The following is a 27,260-nucleotide window of genomic DNA, read 5'->3' as shown; positions in this document are numbered from 1 at the left end:
GATGGTTTGGGAGACAGACTGCCATCAGCACTGATGAACGAGATGCTGGCCCTGGCTGACGGACACAAGCCCTGCCTCATGTTTGAGCAAGCGTTCCTAGAGCAACTGCCCGAGGACGTACATCTGCTGCTGGCCGATGCAGATTTCAGCGACCCCTGGAAGGTGGCAGCCCGGGCAGACATGCTGTGGAAAGCCAAGAGGGAGAGCGTGGCATCCGTCAGTCAGATTACCAGGCCACACGTCCAACAGCGGACTAGACCAGGCCCGGCAGGGGGGCGCACACAACGCAGAGGCAGGAGTGAGGAGGACAGTGAACAGTGGTGGGGCACAGAAGCCCACCATTGTTGCCCGCCCTGCAAGGGCCAGGGCCAGCTGCCGCTAATGACTATGGCGGCTGGCCACCAGGACAGCCTCTTTTACGTCTGGGACAAACAGTCAAGACACCACTTCTTAGTCGGCACCAGAGCAGAAATCAGCGTCTTGCCCTTCGACGGGGTACGACACTCGCAACAGTCGCCAGGAGCATCTGTCCCACCTCCGCCAGCTCTACTCCCGCCTGAGTGATTTCGGCCTCAGGATCAACCCGGTCAAATGCCAGCTCGGTCTCGATACTATCAACTTCCTGGGCCACAGGATTACCAAAGACAGGGCAACACCTCTGCCCGCCAAGGTAGATGCGATCCGCCACTTTGCCCGGCCCAACACGGTCAAAGGCCTGTTGGTATGCTGAACTTCTACCACCGTTTCCTCCCTTCAGCAGCCCGTATCATGCGCCCTTTGTACACCCTGATGTTGGGTAAAGGCAAGGACATTACTTGGGACAAGGAGGCCGCGGCCGCTTTCGTTAAAGCCAAGGAAGCCTTGGCAGATGCTGGTGCACCCCAGAACGGACGTTCCGACCGCACTCACGGTGGACACATCCGACACAGCAGTCGGTGGGGTGCTGGAGCAGCTCATCGAGTGGTGCTGGCAACCCCTGGCATTCTTCAGCAAGCACCTACGACCACCCGAAGTCAAGTACAGTGCCTTCAACCAGGAGCTGTTGGCACTGTATCTGGCAATCCGGCATTTCAGGTACTTCTTAGAAGGCAGGCCGTACACCACATTCATGGACCACAAACCGTTGACCTTTGCGTTCACGAAGGTGTCCGATCCCTGGTCGGCTCACCAGCAGTGACATCAGTCCTACATATCCAAGTACACGACAAACGTCCAGCATGTCTCGGGAAAGGACAACGTCGTGGCGGACGCACTCTACAGACCAGCTGTCCAGGCCCTGTCCCTGGGGGTGGGCTATGCAGCCCTGGCGGAAGCGCAGCAGGCAGACGACAAGATGCCCAGCTACAGGACCACAGTCGCAGGTTTGCAGCTGCAGGACTTTCTCATAGGCCCAGGTGAGAGGACCCTACTGTGCGACGTGGCTACCAGCCAACCTCACCCCATCGTCCCTGCAGCCTGGAGGCAGCGAGTTTTCGACTCCATACACGGTTTGGCGCACCCATCTATCAGGAGAACCGTCCGGCTGGTCTCCAGCAAGTTCATGTGGCACGGACTTCGCAAGCAGGTCAGTGAATGGGCCAGAACATGTGTGCAGTGCCAAACAGCCAAGGTGCAGCGGCACACTAAAGCCCTGCCTTAGCAGTTCGAACCCATCCACTGGAGGTTCGACCGCATTCATGTGGATATCGTGGGCCCTCTACCAGTGTCCCGAGGAGCGCGGTACCTCCTAACTATGGTAGACCGGTTCACGAGGTGGCCAGAGGCGGTCCCGCTCACCGACACATCTGCCGATTCCTGCGCCTGAGCACTGATTGCAACCTGGGTAGCACATTTCGGAGTACCAGCCCACACTACCTCTGACGGAGGCGCCCAGTTCACCTCCAGCCTGTGGTCAACTGTGGCCAGCCTGTTGGGAACGCAGCTACACCACACTACTGCCTACCACCCACAGTCGAACGGACTAGTGGAACGCTTCCGCCGTCACTTGAAGTCGGCTCTCATGGCCTGCCTGGGAGGATCTAACTGGGTGGACGAGCTTCCTTGGGTCCTGCTTGGAATTCGCACAGCGCCCAAAGAGGATCTGCACGCCTCGTCGGCTGAGTTGGTGTACGGCGCACCCCTGGCCGACCGAGGAGTGTTCATACTAGCCCCAAAGGGGCAAGAGGAAGAACCCGCAGCAGTCCTGGACAGACTACGCGAAAGGCTCAGCAACCTGGCCCCTGTGCCGACTTCACAGCACGGACGAACCCCGACCCATGTACCCAAAGACCTGCAGGACCATAAGTTTGTGTTTGTACGAAGGGGCGGACACCGGGCACCGCTACAGCGGCCGTACGAGGGACCGTTGAAGGTGATCAACAACAATGGGTCCACGTACGTTCTGGACATTGGGGGGGAGAGAGGAGGTTTTCACAGCGGACCGACTCAAACCAGCCCATGTGGACGGTGCAGCCAGTTGAGGTTCAGGCACCGCGGCGCAGAGGCAGACCTCCCAAACAGAGGCTGATCCAGACTGTGGACATTTGGGGGTGTATCGCCAGTTCTGGGGGGGGGGTGTTATGTGGCAACCCTCTTTCTGAGCAGGCGAACCGGCTCACAAATAGCCCGCACGCGGGCGAAGACTTTGGTAATGCACCTCTGATGTCATTTCCGCCCAGAGAGGGCGGGCACTAGGGATTAAATGCCGGCGCCACGAAGTTTGAATAAACTAGTCTCGAAACGACTTACTGACTGCGTGTCGTCTCTAGCTCTGTATGTAGTAGGTTGCTACAGTACTGTATATTGCTATGCAGGTTTAACACATTAAGGGTTAAGTAATGATGGTTAGATGTTGGACACTGGCAAAAGGAAAAAGTTGAGGTAATTAAGGGAGTCAAACAAAAATGGTTTTAGGACAACTAGCTGAATATTTCCAGGATGATATTTCAGTTTCAGTGCATCTGCAGTATTTTGTTTCATATAAAGTGCACAGTTGTTTCATACAATATGCACAGACACTCTTTCCTGTAAGATTTACTAATAGCATTTGGAAACAGGAATTGATTTTTTTCTTCCAGATCTTTTGAGATGAACTAAGTCTATAATTACATAAGTTTGTTCCTTTATGATTTAGAAAATATTTTTCTCTGTGCAAAGCTTAGCCTTACTGTTGATAAAAATGTAAAAAAAAAGCTGTTTCCATCTTTTTAGTAGGTTTGACATTCTTTTTTTTATTTTATAAATGAACATAAAAGTATGTTTTGATAACTGAACAGCAGAAATGCTATTGGTTACTAGCCTTAGGCTAGTAACTAATAGAATTTCTGTTGTTCAGTTATGGTCATTTTGCTAGGGAAGCTGAATAAAGTATCCTGTGTTAATGAGGGCCAGGACATTGGTAGAGTTGTAATATTGCAAATAGCACAAGATGTGAATGCCAGTAACTATACAGATAGAAAAAATAATCTGCATTTTTTTTACTTCTCAGGTAAAGCACCTACAATAATGTGTCCAATCCTCCTGTCCTTGGCAATAAGAACCTTAGGGTTACTGTTAGTTAGTGAATCTAATGAGCACATTAATCGTTTTTGTATTCTTTTCTGTGAACTGGGCTTGAAACCTTTTCTGTCTCTTACTGGCAAAATTCATAAATTATTCTAATCAATTTGATTTATGTATCTATAAAGCTTTGCTTAACATAAACCAAATAAATTGTTCTTTTTGTTTAAATAAAAAAGCTCTGGTCAATACTAAATGTAGCTAAAAAGAAAAGTCTCTGAATTGAACAAAAAGCAATTAGTTGTTTTCAAGAGAGATTCTTACACCTTGCTTAAATTTTAACATGTTAACAAAATTTAATTTATATCATTGCTTTTAACTCAAAAGAGAGATTGTGATTAATTAACATGCAATATAGAGATTTAATGATACAATACATGGAAAGCATCTGCATCTAGCACAAATACTCAGCAATTTTGCTAATGTAACATTGTGCCTCAGTTCAGTTACAATTGCTTTATCAATAAGTGAGCTGTGGGATTTTGATGCAGAATCATTTCAATTTACACCAAAATTTAAATGATTCAGTTGTGTATCAACATAAACTATATAAAGTAACTTGGATATTGTCAACCAGATTCGATTCTAGTAAACCACAACACTTCAAAGAGTAAACAATTGACGTTTCTGCTGAGACGCTGTCTGACTTACTGAGTTCCTCCGGTATTTTGTATGTGTCACTTCAGATTTCCAGTATCTGCATACCTCTTTTGTTTAGCACTTAAAAGAAATAGTTTCATAATTTGTCAGTTTCAAGTACTCAGAATAGTGCTTAGCATATCAATTACCTCTTTAGCTTTGCTAAGATGCTAAAAATACCACAGTTTATAAAAGTTATTTTTAATATTTTATTAACATGAAGTTTAGCCTCTATTTGAATACCAGGGTTCAAAGCTCTGTATGCTAATGCAATAGTGTCAAAGCAGTATTTTAGACCTTTGCCCGACTAAAGACCAATGCAACAGTGATTCAGGGTTTTGTTAGATTAGGGTTATTAATTTTCTTGTAGTTTCTTTCCTATGCTTGCTTAAAATTTTTATATAATCACCTATATATATGTAATTGTTCAGTGAATTTTCTTGTAATTGAAATATGGCTAGCTGATTCTGTATTTTGTCGAAGCCACTCAATTATTCTTCACTTTATCTGGCTTATCAATGTCTAGTCTGAGTTAGTTTTTATTATAAGACAACACAACTTGTTTTTCTTCCTTTGTACATTCTTTGCTCTTGTAACTCTCAATAAACGGCCATAAGCAACAAGTTTTATGCCTCCAAAGAATCTCTGAATCATGAAATCAGCTTGATCCAACAGTTTGCATTGCAGAGATCAACAATTCCCCCCCCCCCCACACCCATCCCACCCACAATGCTGCTCAACCTGCTGAGGTTTTGTTATATTCAGCTCAATTTAAAACTATTATTCAATATAATTATATGTGACTTCTTGATGTAAGCTTAGCATAAAGAAATAGCACAATTATGAGTGTTTTTCTTCTCAATGATCTGACAAAAGTGACAAAATTTTAATATTTGTTCCATGTTTATGCTTTTCTTTTTACACCATGTAATCTTTTTAGTGGAGTCAGGACTGTTTTTATTTTTAAACTGTATGGTTTTCAGTGTTTGTCAGAATAAGAATGAAAGTTGGATCTAAATTCTAGGTATCATGTTTTTAATCTTAATTTTTACATAAAGTTAATAATACCTATTCATTATGTGTTCTTCTATATAGAAGTTGAAAATATTTTTGAAAGATGGCCCTTTGAAATTGGAAAATTATAAAGTTGGCTTGTAGAAGAGGATAATTCAGTTAGTACATCAGAGTCATTTAAAATTTACTCTATTAGCTTTAAAAACCTTTCATGAGTTGGTCTTGTAATTTTATTAAGCCTAGATTGGATTTGAATAGAATGTAGAATCAAACACTTCATTATTAGCCCACTGTGATGGTTGTGAGTAGGAGAATGCCCTAACGGACTTTAGTGCGGTGCTGTTCAATATGTTAGCCATTAGCTACATATGGCAAATTGAGAATCCAGATGTGGCAAATTGGAATCTGATTAGTGATTTAAAAATCGGTAGTAGTTACCACTGTTGGTCAGATATGTTTTAAGCCTTTACGTCTGTTCATAAAATGGTAAACTGAAAAGCAGATAATCTCATTATGTTTTTTCTCGGTAACTGTGTGCTCCTTTGCTGAATGATGATAGATAATGTGTGAAGTGCACTTTTGCAGGATATCTCCATCAAAATTAGAACATGTAGCTGAAACTCTGACACCTAAGCTACACTTGCAGCTTGTAAGTCATTTCTATTGGATTTGTTTAAAGTTTTGACCAAGTTAAAGGGAATTAAAAATATAACAGTGGTGGAAGAATAAGGAAGCAGCTTTAACATGCCAATTGTGTCTCTGGTAGGATCTGAGTAGCGTTCATTATAAATAGAAAGCCTATTTTAATGCAGTAATTGCATATAGAGCCAATACTTCCCTAATAATGTAACATCATTATTACATACTGATTTTCATCACCTGCACACCCACTGCCAGACTGCTTCTCGTGATCCTTTCTAACATAGTATTATACGTATTATTTTTACATTACTTTATCTTGTAGAAATGCATCATCATTTTAAAAAAAATATAATTTAGTTGGGACTTTTCATATCCTTATAGTTTTTCAAAGCTATCCAAAGCCAATGATTTTTTTTCTGAAGTATAGTCTGTCATATTTTGTATGGCATGTTATATCATATTTGTTTGAAGCAGTATTTCTTATAATTTTTGCAGTTGAATCAAACATACTACAAACGCGCCAGATATATATTTTAAGAAAAGTGATGTTTTTGCCATCAACTTTAAACGATTGCCCCTTTTCCAGTCAGTGGCCTGTCAAAGTGCTAACTGCAAGTTAACATTTATTTTGAGGACTAGAATGTAAAAGCAGGAATATAATGCTGAGGCTTTATAAGGCATTGTTCAGACCACATTTGGGGTATTGTTTTGGGCCCCATATCTAAGAAAAATTGAGCTGGTATTGGAGAGGGTCCAGAGAAGTTTTACAACAAGGGTTAATGTATGCAGAGCATTAAATGGCTCAGGCCTGTACTCACTGGTGTTAGAAGAGTAAGGGGGAATCTCATTGAAATTTATCCGATATGGAAAGGCCTGGTTAGAGTATACATGGAGAGGATGTATCAATTAGTGGGAGAATCTAGGACCAGAGGGTACAGCCTCAAGGTAGAAGGATGATCCTTTAGAACAGAGATGAGGAGGATTCTTTTAGCCATAGATTATTGCATCTTTGGAATTCATTGCTACAGACTACTGTGGAGGCCAAGTCATTGGGTATATTTAAAGCCGAGAGTGATAGCTACTTATTAAATAAGGGCTTCAAAGGTTATGGAGAGAAGGCAGAAGAAAAGAGTAAAAGGGAAAATAAATCAGCCATGGCTGAGCAGACTCATGGATTAAATGCCCTAATTCTGCTCCAATTTATTTTGGATATTTGGACAGTTTTTGAATGGGGGATGTTAGGAATCTGATTATCATTGACCTCCATTTCTAATAGGAAACAGAAACTATCTTAAAGTGTTCCCAGGTTCAGTTTAAAAACTTGGTTATCTGCACTTGAGACTCGATACCTGCTGGTTGTGTGGCAGAGTAGTGCAGCTCATACAGACATTACTTCAGGTGCTGCCAGTGTGAATCTTGTGTGTTCCTCCTGTGACACAGGGACTTCCTCCCACTTTAGATTACCCCCAGGGCATAGGTTAGTAGTAGAATCTGGAGAAGTTGATGAGAATGAAAAATATAGGATGGATATTTCACAGTCTGATGGGCTGAAGGGCATATTTTCATGCTGTACCTTTCCATGACTCTGTGACTCCATTAAATATGCCAATTAACCAGATGTATAATGCAGGAGCAGCAGTCAAAATTGCTGTAGATTGTTGTTGCATTTACTCAGGATCTTGTTGCACTTCCTTCAAGTCTCAGAGCACTCCCTTGGGGGTAGTTGGCTTGAGCACTTTGACAAACCCTAGAAACTAGGGTGGTACGGGCGTGTGGTAGTTAGTATAACCCTTTACAGTGTCAGCGATTGGAGTTCAATTCCCACTGCTCTCTGTGCATTCTCCCCGCAACCCCGTGGGTTTCCTCTGGATGCTCTGGTTTCCTTCCACATTCGAAGTCAGTGTTAGTCGTGGACAGGTTATGTTGGCGCTGAAAGTGTGGTGACAATTGCGGACTTGCCCAACGTAATCTTCGCTGATGAGATGCTGATTTGATTTGATGCATACATTTCACTGTATGTTTTAATGTTTAAATGTACCTGTGACATGTAAAACTAATCTTTAAACTGTATTGAGTAAATCACAGATATTATCCTACTTAGTTGAGAGGTCTCAGTGCTAGTTAGTAGAGTGTATTGGATAGTAAAATGCCAGCTAACTAGACTCTTACTGCCACTTCTAGCCTACGGATGTTAATATTGGGTAAGAAGTATGCAGCTTTATCTTCTAGGAACACGTTCTTAAAATACATTCTTCAGTTCCTATGTTGCTCTTAACCAGAATTGCTTAGAGCAACTTACCAACCCAGGTAAGATGGGAAAGATTGCAAACCATAGATCAAACAGCAGATGCCCCAGTCCATTCTGCTCTGCATGGCACTTGTCCATAATAGAAATAGGGGAATACAGAGGCTTGTGTCATAACTGGTGTTATATATAGAAACAGCAAAGACTCTGTCTTCAAAAGAGAATTTCATCTCCCTTTCTACTACCTGGATATCCTTGTGTTTTTGAAATGATCTATGTAAATGGCTTGTAAAATTGTATCTCAGTACATGTGACAACAATAAACTAATTACCGAAGTATATCAAAACCAGCCTACAAAGTAATGGATCAAATAGCTTATTCATCTTCTGCACAACTGCATGTTTTCATCTACCTGTCCTCAGGTCCAATTAGACAGATGGAAAAATCATGATCTACAGCTTTTTAAAAATTGCTTTTTAAGGAAGAAATCTTTAATTACCTTGGGGAGCAGAGATATTAAGTATCTTTTGTTTTAACAAAAAATTTAATAAATCAAATAGGATATTTTGCAAAGGTTGGTCCTTTTAATACTAAGGATTTTAATCATCTTCTAAGTTGGTTCTGGCTAAATATAGTGCACAAATGCAATGGTTCTGTCAGAAATAGGGGACAGAGAGTTAATTAAACCTCAAGGCAATAACCAATACAGTACATTTAATGAACTCTAAAGTTTGTCCCCATTCCAGAATATAGCTTACGCGTTCCCTTCATTGTAACCAATACTAGACTATAAGTGTTGGGTCCCTTTAAGGAAAGGTGAGCATTGATTTCATAAGAGCTAATTTAAGTTCTTCAAACACATAACTGTGTCAGGGATTTATGCCATCTCGCATTTAATCTGATCACATTATGATAAGTTACCTCCTAATTACAGCTGAAAATAGAAGAGTAATTGCCTTTAAAATATGTTCACATTTTAGTAGATGAGATGCTGTGCTATGGGTATTTACATTCTCTGGTACCTTGCCCATAAGGATACTGATGCCATTTATAATTTGTTCAGCTACTTTGCCTGAGATCGCACTTTTTTTGATAATTCTTTAATAATTACCGGCCACTTTTTCAGTACTTCAAGGGAGCAGCGTCAGGTTTTTGGTGGGAAAATAATCCTTCTGGTTTTGACAAAAGAGTAAGTAAAGTTTGCACCAGAAAGGGTTAAAAATTCTCCTGGCAGCACAACCTCACAGTGTAGCAGATGCCTGTAATACATAGCTATGGCCATGGTATTAACAGCAGCTGTTCGACTAGAGGCCATCCACATTAACATTTGGGGGCAGCAATAAACAAAATAACTGTCAAGCCTCTTTTGCAAGTGCCAGTATTATGTAGATCAAAAGGTTAAAAAATCGCAAAATAAAACCTGTGTTAAAATTAAGTTGGCAGCAATAAGCCTCAAAATGATACATTACAATAAAGCCAGGGATATATGCCAAACATTCAAAATAGTTCAATGGTGCACCATCTTCCAGAGGTGCCAAAACACAGATGAAATCGTGATCTGCCGTTAATTGCAGTTTGCAGTAACATTGGAAGTAGGGGAATGAGAAGAGTAAAGGTACTTGTGCCTTAGGGGAGGGTCATGAATTAATAATTGCCATGTGCCGGATGAGCCCTGTCATAGGAGCAGAAATGAGGAAGTTGCCTCGCAGAGGGCTATCAATCACTCACTGACCATAACTTCCAGTAATTAGTGTATTTTATGGTCACTTGCTTCAGTGGCTCGGAAGCACATATGCTCCAGTCGTGGCTAAACTTTGCTGAAGTAATATTCCAGAATGATTTATCTGCATGCTACACTGGGATGTAACCTTATACTAGTTGCAGCTTAGAAATGAGCTTCATTCAAACAACAAATAAGTGTTCGTTTAGATACATACAATTTGGAGGTTGAGACCTCTAAATCTATGATTTTCAACTGCAATCACAATTTATACGGTTAAGCTACAAGGCAAGTGTTTTTCTTACCCTGTTCAAAATTTTTAAAAGCTGAACAGCATCTGGTGAAGGAAGAGATGGTAGATATACTTTTAATTACAGTGCAATAGTATTTGCTTTGTAAAGTAGTTAATTGAATCATAAAGTAATTTTAATTGTGCAAAATGTACCTCAGAATCAGGTTTAATATCACTGAAATATGTCATGAAATGTGTTGTTTTGCAGCAGCATTGCTTTAAAAATACTATAAATCACAATACAAAATATGTATTTTTAAATTAAATAAATAGTGCAAAAAGAGAGCAAAATAGTGAGGTAGTGTTCACGTATTGGTTCATTATAACTCTAATGTTGTAAGGCAAATTTCTTTTCAGCTATGACGAGGAGTTAGTTACCCAGCTCCTTCTGTCATTGGAGACATGAAGGAAATATGTCACTTCATTGTTTTTTTTAACTTGCAAGTGTTCTGATTCACAATGTGTAGACTCCACAGGTTACCATCCAATGACTGCTATATATTAAAAATTGAAGCTTCTGTCACAACTCATTCAAGGCTTTACTCTTAAACCCTGAACTGCTTTCTCAAATGCAGCAGTGAAGTTGCTGCTGAAGATTAAATTATTTTTTTTATGTTTTCTTGTCTTTCCTCAGTAAGTCCATACATTTAATAGAAGCATCACTTAAAGTTTGACTCTGTACTTTCTTAAGATATTGCCATAACCTTTTGTTCTCAAGGTTTCCTTATAGGCATCTTGATCTCACTTCAGGGGAATGAATGAAGGCATTTAAATCTGTTTGAGTAATGCGCTTTAGGAAGGTAAAGAATTTATTTGAGATTAATAATAATAACTTTTTTATATAGCACCTTTCAAACATTAAGATGCAGGCTCGAAGTGATTACCATAGATTGTAAAGGTACATCAATAAAGTCATAAAAATATGAGACAAAATTAAAAATCATAAGTAAAGACAAATGTTATATGGAATATACCTAATTATATAAATGTAATTGACATCAACAGGCATGAAATAATCCTAGAAGTAGGCCAACTTAAAAAGTAGGTTTTTAGAAGTGTTTTGAAATGTTCCACAGTGCTAGCCTAGCATACCTCAGTCTGTAGAGTATTCCAGATTCTTGATGCATAGGAGCAAAAGGCCACATCACCAGTTCTTTTATGCTTCGTTCTATGAACACTAAGCAAACCAGTACTCACAGATCTAAGAATACAATTAGGGATGTAAGGGGAGAGTCTTCAAAATATATGGAAGAGTTAAAGTATTCAGAGCCTATATACAATTAACAGTATTTTGAAATTGATCCTAAATGCCACAGGCAGCCAGTTTAGTGATGTCAAAACCGGTGAAATGTGCTCAATTTTTTTTTCAGTTAAGATTCTTGCTGCTGTGTTAGTAGTAAATCACATCCCTACTCTGAAGTATTAAATATGATGTGTTAATCTGGCAGAGAATTGAACAAATAGTTTAAATATTACTTCTTTTTACTGACTGCAAATTACCATTTTAAATTCTATATTAGTTATAAGTGAGGCAGGACATTAATATTAAATTGTCAATCTCACTCAAATCTTAAATTGTCGGCTTCTTAGTAAGTTTACAGATGTCACAGAGGTTGGTGGTGATGTGGATAGTGTAGAAGGTTGTCATAAATAACAACAGGACATTAATAGGATGCAGAGCTGGGCTGACAAATGGCAGAGAGAGTTAAGTTCAGAAAAGTGTGAAGCGATTCACTTTGGAAAGTCGAACTTGAAGGCAGTGTGCAGGGTCATTGGCAGGATTCTTAGCAGTATGGAGGGACAGAGGGATCTTGGGGTCCACATCTCAAAATTGCAGCACAAGTTGCTAGGGTAATTAAGAAGGCATATGCTATGTTATAACTATAGAACATTACAGTGCAGAAACAGGCCATTTGGCCCTTCTTGGCTGTGCTGAACCATTTTACTGCCTAGTCCCACTGACCTGCACCTGGACCATATCCCTCCATACAGCTCTCATCCATGTACCTGTCCAAGTTTTCTTAAATGTTAAAAGTGAGCCCACATTTACCACTTCATCTGGCTGCTCATTCCACACTCCCACCACTCTCTGTGTGAAGAAGCCCCCCCCCCCATGTTCCCTTTAAACTTTTCCCCCTTCACCCATAACCCATGTCCTCTGGTTTTTTTCTCCTCTAGCCTCAGTGGAAAAAACCTGCTTGCATTCACTCTATCTATACCCATCATAATTTTATATACCTCTATCAAATCTCCCCTCATTCTTCAACACTCCAGGGAATAAAGTCCTAACCTATTCAACCTTATTAATATCCTTCCTGTAATTCAGTGACCAAAACTGCACACAATACTCCAAATTCAGCCTTACCAATGCTTTATACAACCTCACCATAACATTCCAACTCTTATACTCCAATACTTTGATTTATAAAGGCCAGTATACCAAAAGCTCTCTTTACTACCCTATCTACCTGTGATGCCACTTTTAGGGAATTTTGTATCTGTATTCCCAGATCCCTCAGTTCTAACTGCACTCCTCAGTGCCCTACCATTTACCTTGTATGTTCTACCTTGGTTTTTCCTTCCAAAGTGCAATACCTCACACTTGTCTGTATTAAACTCCATCTGCCGTTTTTCCAGCTGGTCCAAGTCCCTCTGCAAGCTTTGAAAACCTTCCTCACTGTCCACTACACCTTCAATCTTTGTATCATCAGCAAATTTGCTGATCCAATTTACCACATTATCATCCTGATGTTTGATATAGATGACAAATAACAATGGACCCAGCACTGATCCCTGTGGCACAGACCACTAGTCACAGGCCTCCACTCAGAGAAGCAATCCTCCACTGTCACTCTCTGACTTCTCCCATTGAGCCAATGTCTAATCCATTGGCCTTCATTAGTTGGGAGATTGGATTCATTAGCCATAAGGTAATGTTGCAGTTCTGTAAAGCTCTGGGTAGATCAGACTTAGGGTATTGTGTTCCTTACTGGTTACCTTATTATAGAAAAGGTGTGGAAGCTTTAGAGAGGGTGCAGAGGAGATTTACCAGTATTCTCCCTGGATTAGAGAGCAGGTTGAGTGATCTAGGGCTTCTCTCTTTAGTGTGAAGGAAAATGAGAGGTGACTTAGAGGTATATAAGATGATGAGAGGCATAGATAAAGTAGACAGAGCAGAGGAGATGTCAGAGGTAGATTTTTTACACAAAGAATGGTGGGTGGTGGTAAAGGCAGATACATTAGGGACATTTAAGAGACTCTTAGATTGACACATGGATGAAAGAAAACGGAGTGCTATGTGGGAGGGAAGGGTTAGATTGATCTTAAAGTAGGTTAGAGGGTCGGCACAACAACGTGGGCCAAAGGAGCTGTACTGTTCTATGTTGTATGAAGGTAGAATAACATGATCCAGTGTGGTTATAGGTGCTCTTTGATATTGAAGAGGAGATACACTGTTGGAAATAAGTTGAGTGGCCTTTCAAACTATACATGGTTGATTTTGTTACCTACAAAATTTAAAATGAAAAGCTTTCTATGATCTCAATACTAACGCCATTGTACATTAGAGCAAATTCATTTACAATAAAAGTTTATTAATAATTACAATTTTTGCTGTTTGACGAACCAACTTATGATTATTTTGTAAAACTTTTAGCCTTCAATATTGATGTTTGCAGATTTTGTACTGTATGTATTTTCTTTTGTGCTGTCCATTTAAAATAAATTGTACAATGAAACATTAATTATCGGGTTACATTGTGGATCCAGACATGTGAACCAAGTTTAATTGTATGTAATACTTACAGAACTCCTATGGCACTGTTCATCATCTGGAATACATGTGTGATGTTGTTCTGTTAACCTGTACTGTGCCTTTAAGGCCACTGCTCTGTGAATTGTTGAGGTCAATTAAAGAGCAGTTGTAATTGGTTGTAAATTGCAGGCCTCAGGTTAATAACTGCTTTTCTTTTTATAGATTGTTTTACATCTGTAACAAAGTGTGATGGCTAGAGTGTGACAGATGCATACTAGTTTCGAGACTTTTATGTCCCATCACAGCCAATAAATTACTTCTAAAACATTATTTCATGTTTGTTGGCAAATGCAGAAAAGCAAGGTCTCACAAAGAATTGAGGAAAGTTGAATTTGTCTTTTTATTTGTTGATAGATAAAAGATGGTCAAAATTCTGAAAGATCTCCTTCAAGTACTGCTGCCTGAGATTTAGCTGTAATATCTCATCCAAAAAGACTATATTTCTGGTGGTATTCCACCAGAGTGGCAGTTTAACTATGCACTAAGGATGGAACAAGGATGAAGAGTTGTAATTTAGAAGTGAAAATGAGCTCAGGATGACGCCATAGCTCCTCACGTCATGTGGAAAGTATTTTGTATGCTTTCCTCACAGTAGTTAGAAGCTCAGGGTAATTACAGGTCAGGTTGTAAAAACTTTGTGGCTCAAAAACATGAATGAAAATGTGTTGACTGTACAAATATGCTAGATATTTCATTTTTATTTAATCAGGTTGATTTCTTATGGCATTGTACATGGGGAATCAAGACTATTGTGGTCTCAGTTGTATCAGTGTTGGGCAGAAGAGTAGAATTAGATCAAGACACTTGGAATTAACTTTTTTTTAGGGTTATGCATCCTGTCCTAATATCCATTTTATTAGGTACCTGATAAAGTAGCCACTGAGTTCATCTTTATGGTCTTCTGCTGCTATAGTCCATTAATTTCAAGGGTCAAAGTGTTGTGTATTCAAAGATACTCATCTGCACACCACCATTGTAAAGTGTAGTTACTCCTGTCAACTTGAACTGGTCTGGCCATTCTCCTCAGACCTCTCTCATTAACCAGGCATTTCTGCCCACAGAACTGCTGTTCGCTGGATATATTTTGTTTTTCCCACCATTCTGTGTAAACTGTTGAGACTACTGTGTGTGAAAATCCCAGATCAGCAGGTTCTGAGGCACTCAAACCACCCCATCTAGCACCAACAATCATTCCACAGTCAAAATGAATTAGATCACATTTCTTTGTCATTCTGATGTTTAGTCTGAACAACAATTGAATCTTTTGATCTTGTCCACATGCTTTTATGATTTAAGTTGCTGCCACATGATTAGATATTTGCATTAATGAGCACGTGTACAAGTGTACTTAATAAAGTGGCTGCTGCGTGTAGATTAACAGTATTACTTCAGTTGCAATAGAAATTGACTTGTGAATTCACCATGTTTTATTTCCTCTCACCTGAAACGTGTTGTATTGCATTGCATTGAATCTGTCTAAGCAAATATATAATTAATTTGAAATAGGCAATTCCCATTATAAATATAAATATGAGAATATATGATGAGAAGTAGTACATATTAATACAAAATTTTATGTATATAAAATTGTTTTTTGTTTGCTTTTGGATGACTGATATGTCTGGCTACGAAGAAATGAAGATTGGTAAAGCATTTTATCAGGCTTTCAGAAATATCCAGAGCACTTCATATTATAAGCTACTTCAAATGTTCACCTGTGGTTGTCCAGTAGGGATATGGCCACTTTAATCACATTAAAAGCAGAAAACAACCTATATACTAATTGACTTAGTTCTGTTTCATGATAACCAGTTAGGAATATTGAATAGGGCAACCTGAACACAAAACAAGAGAAAATCTGCAGATGCTGGATATCCAAGCAACAGACACAAAATGCTGGAGGGACTCAGCAGGCCAGACAGCATCTATTAAAAAAGTGCAGTCAATATTTCGGGCTGAAACGTCCTGCCGAAGAATTTTGGCCCAAAGCGTCGATTCTACTTTTTTGTGTAGGACAACCTGAAAGATATCTTATTTAGTGATGTACCCATGCAAGTGGCTACCCATACACAGAATCAGATCACACAGTGCAGTGGTGAATGAGTGCCACTTTCAGTTTGTACACTTCAGCAATTAGCAATATATTAAAGTCTTTGCCTGTCTGAATATGGTTTATTTGTTGAGAATAGTATGAGTTGTGAGGAAGATAGTGTTTGGCCTTGTTTATTGCCCCAAAACCTTTGAATAACCTGATGGAATTTGTTGCTTGTGCTTAGATACAAGGTAAAATACCTGAGAGTCCCTGTGTGAGATGGTTCTGGGTGTCTGAGAAATTAATAATTGAATGTACAGAATTGTGTCCTAACTAATTCTCCATTTATCTCCATTGCAAGTTGATGTACACCTAATGATGCTACTTCTAATTATGTACAGTACTACCTTGTACAAGTAAGAAAAATGTGCACGTTGTAATTTTAGAGTATCCTGTGCAATGCAAGGCTGTCTTAGGAGATATTAAAGCTACAAAACAAAATGTATGGGCATTTTTCTGCCTCAATAAAATGTGGGTTTGAATTTACAGAATTGCTAAACAGTAATGACCACACATTAGTAGACTAAATTGTTTAATCTTAACATGGAGTGCTTCCAACCACCACACAAAAAAACTTCCCTCATTTCTTATTACTTGTACAGTAATGATCTTATTTAAACATACTCTGCAACAAGGTACTTTATTTCCCAAAGCAATTCTTGCATCGTCTACTTAGCAACTCGCATTCCAGAAAATGGTCTGTAGTGTTGTATATTTTTTAAACTGAGTTTCACCAAAACAGATAAAACTAGCATTGTTCTTGTGTAGCATTGGAAACACAATGTATTCATGTGTCTGTGAAAGCTGTGATTTGGACTCAGAAGCGGAACGGTGGTTGATAATTTTCATCAGGGCCGCATCCTTCTGGAGATACAGTCTCTTTCAACCCCTGGTGATACTGAAACAGGGAAAATTAAGAAGGACATTAGAGCTTCATTAAATCTGAAGCACATTTAGTACAGTGAAATATCTGCAGGCTATTTCTTAGAAGATTACACACTATCCTTAGTGTTCTCTGTTAAAATAGATCAGCATAAGAATTTATCCATGATTAAAATAAAATCCAATATTAGGCTGTGTATGAATGACTTTTTTAATATTAACATTTTTGGGAGTGTTAATTTGATTTGTTTTTTCTAATGCTGATACTCAAGCTCTTGTCTTGGCTCTGCCCCACATGCAGATCTATAACTAGACAAATATTATTTCCTTTTGCAGCTTGCTCTTGGGAGGTTTCCATATCCTCAGGTAAGATTGTTCATTACTGGCTTTTGCCACCATGACATTCATCCCTATGTATGAAGGTGCAAGGGAGCAATCTCAAAAGTTTGTGCCACATAAAAATAAAGCTGCAGTGTTAAATTGAAATATGCTATCTTTCCAGTGCTTTGGAAACCATTTTGCCCCCTTCTTCTGTCCTCCCAGCCCCCTTTCCTCAGGCCGTTATCTGTATAGACTTAACAGCCTCTGGCTTGTCTGATTTAAAGTGTTGTCGGCCTACACGCTTTGAGCATCCATTAGCTGTTATTATTATGCTAATATGAATTATATTACATTATACAAATATATGCATGGTTAGATTATGCCTATGTGTCACAAATGTGGTTATTGAATAATCAAATCAGATTTGCACCTATTTTCTCTTTTGTTCCCTCTTCCCAAAAGTTTTTAAAAATAATGCCAATAATACTAATTTTTGCGCCTGTTCTGAAGGATTCCCAATGACTGATGCACGTTATATACAGCTTCTCAGCTGATTGTAGCAAGTCTGCATACTAATCAAGTGTATGATTGATTGTATATTTCATGTTGGATGTACTAGATCGACTGGTGCAAGTATAAGAAATCTTGCTCCCCTTTTCCAAAAAAAAAGGGGGGGAGGAATGACTGACTTCTCTTAGACTGCGAAAGCACGCCGGGTTAATAAATTACATTGGAATGACCCGAAGTAAAAATAACTTCTGTGCAAATAGTGCCCCTGGTATTGTAAAGCTTTGAATGTTTTCACACCCCATTAATTTATTACTTCTCTTTCTTCATCTTTAAATTTCATTTTTTTTAAATTCAGACTCCCTGCTGCAATAGTGATTTTCATCTTGTTGTTAATTTTCCCTGCTCCATATGGAGCTCCAGACATTTCACCTGGAGGCTGTACTAGATTTTGCTGTAGTGATCGCACTTCCGGAGGCCAAAACTGTCAGTTAAGGTTCCTGGTGCATCTGTCTGCACCAGGCATTTTTTTTGTTGTTGGCACTGAGAGTGTGAATAACAAATTGGATGCACCTGAGATTTGGATGATTAGTGTGTTTGTGTATCAGTGCTATGTATGTACTCCTTGTAAGCAGATAGCTCTGGGGGGCCTAAATAGCCGCCATAGGTGGAACTGTACTCAAACCTTACAGTTTGGCTTCCCCGGATACACTGTAAACATCCCTCACATTAAGAAGGTTTGGAATATTTCATCCTGCTTTGTCATTGATTAGAAAAGAGTCTTTAATTTCATTTCACCCCATGTTGTGATTAATTTGCATTCTTTGTCAGAAGTTAATGAAGTTTTTTACGGTTCACACTGAAAATCCTTGAAGACATCTTATTTGATCTTCTGTTTATACAACCGCCGGCAGATGCTGTTTTGATTGATAGTGCACTTTCATTCTCCAAGTTATTTTAAGCAACTGCTCTGTTTTGAATACAATATATAACTCGTGTTTCCCTATTTTTATGTCAATGGGAATAAAATAACAGGAATTTATGTTAGAAGCTGACATTAGCCTCTGGGAAGTTAGTCTCCTCTGTTACTACTTAACAATGTTTTTGGTCTTTATGTGGTCCTAATTTAATGAAAAGTAAAAGTTTGCTGAATAGATGTCAAGTACTAATTGGAGTCAATGCAGGACAATCCCTGAAGCAGCATGTACCAAGGTTTCTTTCTTTTCTTTCACACATAATCCATATTATTGACACTACTTGCCCTGAAAATGTTCATTCTTATGCAGATAACTTTTCAAGGATTCAAATGCTTGTCTGACTTGGAAGCTGCAATTGCAAATTTAACAAAAAAAACTACTTGAATTGACTCCTTTAAGAATTTAAAATAAATCCTTATTTAAGTATTTACTTGCAAATGAATGAATTGCAGATTCAGTCATAATTTTTAGTTAACTAATTTATTGCATTACAACATTGACAAAGAGCATGAATATTTAAATATAGGGATATTTTTCAGAAGGAAAGTTAATTAATTTAGGTACAAAACAGCTTTGGAGTTTTACAATCTCCGCCATTATGTAAAATTTACAATCCCCCAATTGCAGTTTGTCTATATACATATTATGAAATACCTCACCAAAGTTGTTAAAATTATAAGACAATTTGAGAATACTAAGTTTCTAAACAATCCTTGTTTACTTTCTGAGAAATCAAAAGTTGTTATTTAAGAAAAGAGATACAAATCTTAAAAATTAATGTGTAACAAGTTAACCTTTTAATGCCATTCCACGTAATCTTGGAAAACTATAATTCTCTGTTTTAAAATTAGAAAGGCTTTTCTGAATTTCACTGCACATTGAGAATGCAGTGTGAGCTTTATACTTTTAAAACTGTCAATTGAAGTAAAAAAACCAGAGGGATCAAAATGTGGTCTAATTTTGATCTTTTAAAGATCATATTGTGTGGACTTTATAATCCTGTATTTATGAACACAAAATCACCTGATTGATTGCCATAGAGTTTTTCAGTTGATTCCTAGATATCTCTGATTGCCCTTTTACAAGTAATTGAAGCATAGTGCAGCATTTCCTTGGCTGGTTAAACTATTTGGAATGGATTGTAAAGGAAAACAAAGTGACATCCACAATTGAAATCCATTCCTCTGCATAAAATTCATGTGGAGATAGAAAGTGTTTTTAATCTCTCTGAGAAACAAACACACTAGTTTACAGAAGTTAAAATCCAATTTTAGTTACCAATTATGTCTACCAGAAAGCATGTAAAACAGAAACTTGAAGGTTTGTTTGTCTGAAAATCTGGTCTGTCTTGGAAGACTTGATACTGATGCTGTTAAGTCAATGTAAAAAAAACAAGAATTTTGGTTTTTTTAATGTTTTATTTATATAAACTAAAGCAAATGTTATTTTTATTATTTCCCAAGAGTCCATTTTATTCCAATTATGTGTACTCCTGACATGAAGGATTTTAATTTGTGAGGCATATGCAACTGTAGAATTAATAAGCACTGACTGAATTTCTACAATATTAACTGAGGCAATAATTAACTCAATTAATAGCTTTAACTTATTTTACTGAAATGTTGAGTTCTTGTCTGTTGGTGTAAGGAGTTTAGGTCTGTCTGCCTTTCCTCACACCTGACCACAGTAATACCAGGTTATTTAGGGTCCAGTTGTCCCCACTGTTTACAGCTACAAATGCTAATTACACTGGAGAGAGTTTCAGAATAGGCTGTGACATTTGCTGCTTCCCTCACCTTTAGAAAAATGTCTGAAATCCAATGAGGAAGCAAGTAATTGGCTTTAGAAGTGGATCACCAGTCAGCTCATTGCATTGTTTTTTCAGCTCTGAAATTAGGCTATAGCTGAAAATAGGAACTATTAATAACAGAACTTAGCGCGCTATAGCTTTTGATAAAAAATGCATTAAAGATAATTATTAACATAAGTACTGAAGTGTCAGTGCTTCAGTATTAGGCATACTGGTAGATACTCTTACCCATTAACTGAAACATTTAAGAAATGTGAACTCATAAATTTTACGACACATGCCGGTGATAATAAACCTGATTCTGAAATTCTAATTCTGAAATTTTTAGACATCCCTGACACCATAAGACCCTTTTCTGTAAGAATGTTAGAATGTCAACACTATTGGTAATAATTAGATGCAAAGAAAAATTGAGACAAAGGCAGCAAAAGAGTTCAAAAAGTATTTATTTATGTACAGGTTTTCACAAATTCAGTTGTATTTCTTTATTTTCCAATGAATGTTTGAAAGAAGATGAATCTCTCTCTCTCTCTCTAGTATATAGTGACATACAAGTACTTAGGTAATAAATTTACTTAGAACTTTAAAATTAATCTTAAGGTAGTATATGATGACATATATGTACCTTGATGATAAATTTACTTTGACTTTGAGACAGAAGAGGAAGAGCATGTATGATGATACTCTAGCAGCTTAGGAGAAAGTTCAGAAGGATACTCTGTTTTCTTCTTAGATTATAAGAAAACAGAACATTAGACCTAATGTTAATAGAGCATCTAAATGAAACACACAAACCTAATATAGCTTCAACAGCTAGTGTTAATGAACATTTTTATATAGCTTGCTGTGGAAGCAAAAGAACTACTTAGTTCCACCTATTTTTGGCTGCACCCTTGTATAATTTCTGGGTGAAGAACCAGAAGAAGTTTGCTGATTCTTCAGTTTTGAAGATGTAAATTCTGTCTGGATTTATTTAAGTTTGACTTTTCTTTGCTTTTAGTTTTTTTTCCACAATTTCCTTTTAAATGTTTTTTCTCTCTTATCAAATTATTTTGCATTTTGTATGTTTCATCCCAAGGGAGCTTTGCAGCATATTGATGAGTCCAGATGAGTCCATAGTTAACTAATCAGTGTCTGGGTGTACTTACTTGGATATGATTAAGGGACACTTGAGAGCATTTCTACAGGTGTACTGGCAGGTTCTCAGAACCTCTTTTGCATGGATTAAGTGGACAACTATTTATGAATCTCTTTGAACATTCCTCCTAATCTAGCAGTATATGAAACAGGGCAACATCGATTCATAGAAATCTTGACTACAAATTATTTTTAAGGATTGTTCAAAGGTCAAAGTAAAATTCATTACCAAAGTACATGTATGTTACCATATATTACCTTGAGATTCATTTTCTTACGGGCATTTACAGAAAAATAAAGAAATACGATAGAATGTATGAAAAAATATACACAATTTATGCACAAGACAGACAAACAAGCAATGAGAAAAAGTAGACAAATTCTGCAGATAAAAAAATACCAAGAACATGAGTTCTAGGGTCCTTGTAGTGAGTCAAGTTATCTACGCCAGTTCAGGAGCCTGATGGTTCTAAGGTTACAAACCATTGGTGATGATGTACTTTGTATGACCTGTTATATTGCTACCCCTGACCCCATCACACCCTTCCACATACTACAGAACATATACTTTCCACAACTAAATACTTAGCGTAAGTTAACAGCTCTTTTTATGCACCCTTTCTAATTTCAATGTTCTCTTCAGAAAACACCATCACTCTTTCTACCTTTCCTCCTCTACCCATAACTCTTCACGCTCTGCCCTCCTAAATGCCTGACCCAGACAGGAGGATGCTATGTAGGAATAGCTAAACTTCCAGCTTGCCTTTGAACAATCCTTTAATGCTCGGAGTCACCTTTACAATAAGATTTTACCCCATTAAATTTGAGCTTGTCAGTATGTTATACCTGGGTCCAACAATTTTTTAAATTATAGTTCAGATACACTTGAGGGACAGGAAAAATTTAAAATATCTGAGCAATGCTTAACAAGTGGTCCTGTAACAGAAATATGTAAATAATCACAGCAAAAAATTGATATCTTCATTTCCAATTCATTTTCCTCTTCTCTCCCATCTTCCCTATTCTATTGTTTTAGCATTACTTTCAGAGCTCATAGCTTATCATCACAACAGAATTATGGGTTAAATTTGAAAAGCTTTGGTTAAATTAATTCCAAACTTCCAAGGGTAATAATAACATTCATTTAAAGAAACTAGTTGGCTTTGACCCAACCTCCAGGTTATTTATCCATTGTATTGGTTATGTTTTCCTTGCCACTTTTCACACTACGTGGATTTCTGGGTGGTTGGAGAATTTCTGGACAGACTGATGTAAATAGAAGTGAATGGTGTTTTGCTCACCCTCTGGAAACATATCTTTCTTTCCTCTTGGGCCAGGATTTCAAACTGGTTCCAGGAAGTGTGGGTCACAGAGTGAGATATCCTCTGCTGTAAATAAAGGCAACTAATTAAAATAAGTCAATGATTAGGAGGAAATAAATCATTTTATAATTCTTGACTATTAATTTCTCTAACAGGGGATGGGGAGGTACCTTAGTTTAAAAAACACACAATTTTCCTCACCCCCTTGGTTTCTGTCTCTTTTATTAAATCCCTCCTTCCCCAGCAATTTGACTAAATATTTTATTCCTGCTGCTCAGTCATCAAACAACCTGAATTGGTCCTTTTCATCTGATTCTCCTATGCACAATGAGGTGTAAACCAAATTAGATTGTCTAAATTAATTTGTTAAGTTGAAGCTGTGGTTGTATTTCCAGAATACTGAGCGCTAGCCTAGCTCAGGAACAGTACAGATTTTCAAAGCTCAGTCTTAATCATTCCTTTTCAGCAAGGCTCTTTAGGATGTGCTCTGATAGATATTTAAGTGCTCATGTATTAAATTCACACATTTAACCAGTAAATTAGAGAGCACTCAAATAGCTGCTTGTTCAGTGAACAACCAGACAATAGTTTGAAAAGCACTGAATTTTCACTAGGTGATAAAAATATTAGAGATAAAAATTTGTCAACTGATATGGGAAGGCCTGACCTGGGTCACTAGTAAATCTCTTTGAGAAGAGCTTTAGGGCAAGTCATAATTCCAGTGTGGAAGTGAGAGATGAAAGCTATAGCTGGTTTCTTCTGTAAGTTACGTTTCAGGTAGGTGAATCCATTTTACTACGCTGATTGTGCTGTTGATAATCATGTAAAAAAAACGGTGGAAGGTCTGCACCATCACATTCTGTCAAAAAGCATCACCATGGCAACTGAAATAGAAAGAAATCTGACAGCAAATGTCATCTTTTTTCTTCCCGCTCCTTAACCAGGGGCTTTGATTAAATGGTGAAATACCACGGGAAAACTGGCAAAGTGCTCAATCCGCAGACACGATTCATTGAAAACAAGGTGAATGATAAAAAGTCAGAACTACAAACACTTAGAAATGTGAACAAAAAATGCACCAGAATGTTGGAAGTGTGCAGCTGTCCTGTCAGCAAATGAAGGGAAAAATGGTGTTACAATTTTATGGCAGAAGACATTCTTATCAGGACTAGTGCCTCTGATAATATCGTCTACATGCAAAACATCAACCCTGCTTTTCACTTGGTTCTGATTGATTCCACATAAAGGATAACAGAAGTAGACAAGTTTGATTTTCTTAGAATTACAACAGCATTTTTCTGTAGAAGAATTTTTCATATTTCCTTGGCATTTCTTATGAAATAATCACAGGCTGATTTCAACTTCTTTCCAGTTAAAATCAAAGATGCCTTTGAAGAAATTAATACTTATGAAACTAACTGTATTTATTATGACACATTTTAAGATGCTCAAAGAATTTGGTGCTACGTAAACACACATGCTTTTGATATTATATGTGTAAGTAGCAAAACTTTGATTATTTTTAATAATAATTAGCTTCCTACTCTGATATTTAGAGAGACCTTAAGGTAATATATAGGCATTTATATTTATGGAAACTTATGTTCCATAATGTTTTAATAAAATTCTCTGTACTCCATAAACAAAATAGTTCTAATGATAATTTTTGCACTTAAACTGGCAGGTACTAAGACCTGGGGAAGCTCTGAATGAAGTGGTAGGTTCACAAATGCAGCTTTGCTTTTTAATGCTGTCAACAAGCCTCCTGTTGCGCTGCCACTATGTTTGTTTGCCTCTCTTCTTTCAGTGACCAAGTCTGGCACTTTTGAGGATTTGCCTGTTGTTTTGGAATGCTCATTTGACAGAATATATTAAACCTGGTTTATGAAAAAATGTTGGGATAAATAACATCAAGTCAACAAATTTGAAACAGTGTGTAACAAAAATAGTCAAATTATGAATGGGAGAACTAAGATTTTGAGAAGGAGAAAATAAATAATTCTAATGAATTTAGATAAATTATGAAAATATCACTTCAAATTCACTCCCTATATACTTTCAAGAGTATAGCTTTTGTTGGTAACAGCAATGCTAAAACGTTAACCAAATTTGAAGTTGAAATCAATTCACCCACTGTTTCTGTAAAACGAGCACGTTACTTAAATACTTCCTCAAAATGGACAAATTAAAAACTGAGTGCAGTATTCGCACATCTATCATACACAGATTTAAAAATAACTTGAACTGCTCCATTAACTCCACCTAAGTCAGTATATAAAGTGTGATCATTCTTAAGAGGTTGGAGATGTGATTTCTGTGACATTCAATTTTGCATGTTCTAACAGGTGCAAATTAAACTGTCTTCCTAAACATAACTAATTATTTTCATGTTTAAGAATGTTACAAACTGAAGCATTCCTTTTTAATTCCAACTCTTTTGTCCTCCACAGAACAGCTTACAAAATTCTGTAGCAGAAGTGTATATCAAATTGTTTACAATGGAAATGGGGCTGCTTTGAAGAAGAAAGTAAAAGGGGTTATGTTTGTCAATACATAAATTTGTTACCTCTGCCTTTTAACTCAATTTACTCAATTTCATGAAAAGTCTGTAAACTTAAAACAAAAGTATCATTGCAATTCTTATGCTTTCTCACAGTCTTAGTGAACCTTGTTAGGAACTGAACAACTAACTGCATAACCAGCCACTTGTCGTGCATTAACACTCGCAAGAAGTGAAGTTCTATCTCAATAACCTAATCACTTCTTAATCAGACTTAATAAATATTGAGGATGGTTAGCTGAAACAATACTTCTTTAAAATAAAACTATTATATGTAATGTCCAGAAGGTTTAACACATTTTTTAATTTGTGCCTTGCCTTTTTCCCTTTCTTATTTTCCTTAGTTAGGTACTCCTTTGGCTGCTGGGATGAGCTGTTAACTAACTCTGAAGCTTATGTTAGCACTCTAAAATCGATTATTTGGGAACATCTTAAAGTCAGTCCTCTGATGATTAAAAATTCCACTCATCTGTTCTCACTTTAACTGGGATTAGATCCAATAACCAGGTCGAGTGTGGCACTGAAATCTCTGATTTACTTAGTCTGTGTGCCAGACTTTAATAGATTACAGATCCACAAAAAAAAAACTAATTTTTCACAATTCTCAAGCCACATTTGCCAAGATTTCATTTCTACCAAATAACTGCTGAATAATTTTCAATCTTTTTAATTTCTTGTTGGACACCTATCTTACAAAGGATTTTTCTCTTGATTTTGCTTTTGCCTTTGAGGAATTTGTTTTTATATTCAAAGCGATTTTAAGTCTTAATTATATTAATATTAAGCTTTCAAGAAACTCTTAAACTCCCTCCCATGTTCCTGTTAATAGTTAAGATAGTTATGGATAATAAGCTAGCATTAATTAAGTAACTGACAGGGTGGTCCATTCCTGAAATTAGAAACAAACTAAATTGCAGAGAAACAGCTAATACTTACCATTTTTTTTCACTTTGCTAAGTTTTGGAGTGATGATATCATATTATCTTTGCAACACCGCCAACTTGTATATTCATGTTTCAGGTGAGAAACCAGTAAGGGGTTTGCAAATTGCAGCCAGCTAAACAGCCTCAGATCATTCCATGAGGTTATTGTTGATCTCATTTACAATCCTGTTGGGCTCCATTGCCAAACCTTGCCCCAGTATAAATACAACATTAGTAGTTACCTCAAACCTATAATTAAAATTAAATCACAAATGCAAGAGTTAAAGCAGTCATGCTGTGCCTCCCAAACATTTACTGGTTCAATTTGTATGTGTGAATATGATGATATTGGACCCCCCTTTAAATTGACCATCCTTCAATTAACACCTTTGTTGTAGAATGAGAGAAGTATTTTCACCATGATTACTGCACAGATTTCTAGTTCTAGTTGATAAAACAACTGTTGAAATTATATTTCAATCAACTTGATAATTAACAAACAGGATCATAATATTTTGTACATATTAATTTATTTTACACGCATATGTGTGTGTGTGTGTAAGATTGATCAAATACTTTAAATTAATTGGGCTATTTTTTTATGGAGGGCTCATTAGTTGTGTTGATGTTTTTATAGGACAGATCTTCAGCTCCACATTAATCCATTTATCAAATTGGTGACAGGCAGGGGTGCAAAAGGTTGGGGTCGGGGGAAGGAACAGAGTGGAGAAAAAGGAAAGAACAGAAGAGGTGGAGTTTAATAAAAACCACTAAAAACAACTGTATAATCCAAACTGGCAATCTGTACAATCAGTGTGTCAGCAT

At 37.6% G+C, this 27,260-nt stretch overlaps 1 protein-coding gene across 2 annotated transcripts in view; it reads left to right on the top strand.

The window, feature by feature from the left end:
• The window catches only part of map2k5 (mitogen-activated protein kinase kinase 5), a 318,051-nt gene that overhangs the window by 224,734 nt on the left and 66,057 nt on the right, over positions 1-27,260 (top strand). The window contains exons 17-18 of one of the 2 annotated variants that reach the window (XM_059953006.1): positions 17,215-17,244; positions 24,637-24,669. In XM_059953006.1, coding sequence (XP_059808989.1) covers positions 17,215-17,244; positions 24,637-24,669 — 63 coding nt within the window. The remainder of the gene's footprint in view (positions 1-17,214; positions 17,245-24,636; positions 24,670-27,260) is intronic. The other variant, XM_059953007.1, reaches the window with a different exon arrangement.

Source organism: Hypanus sabinus, chromosome 28 (genome assembly GCF_030144855.1).
Source record: "Hypanus sabinus isolate sHypSab1 chromosome 28, sHypSab1.hap1, whole genome shotgun sequence".
In the NCBI taxonomy this organism is placed as follows: domain Eukaryota; kingdom Metazoa; phylum Chordata; class Chondrichthyes; order Myliobatiformes; family Dasyatidae; genus Hypanus; species Hypanus sabinus.
This window is presented reverse-complemented; position numbering and strand designations above follow the sequence as displayed.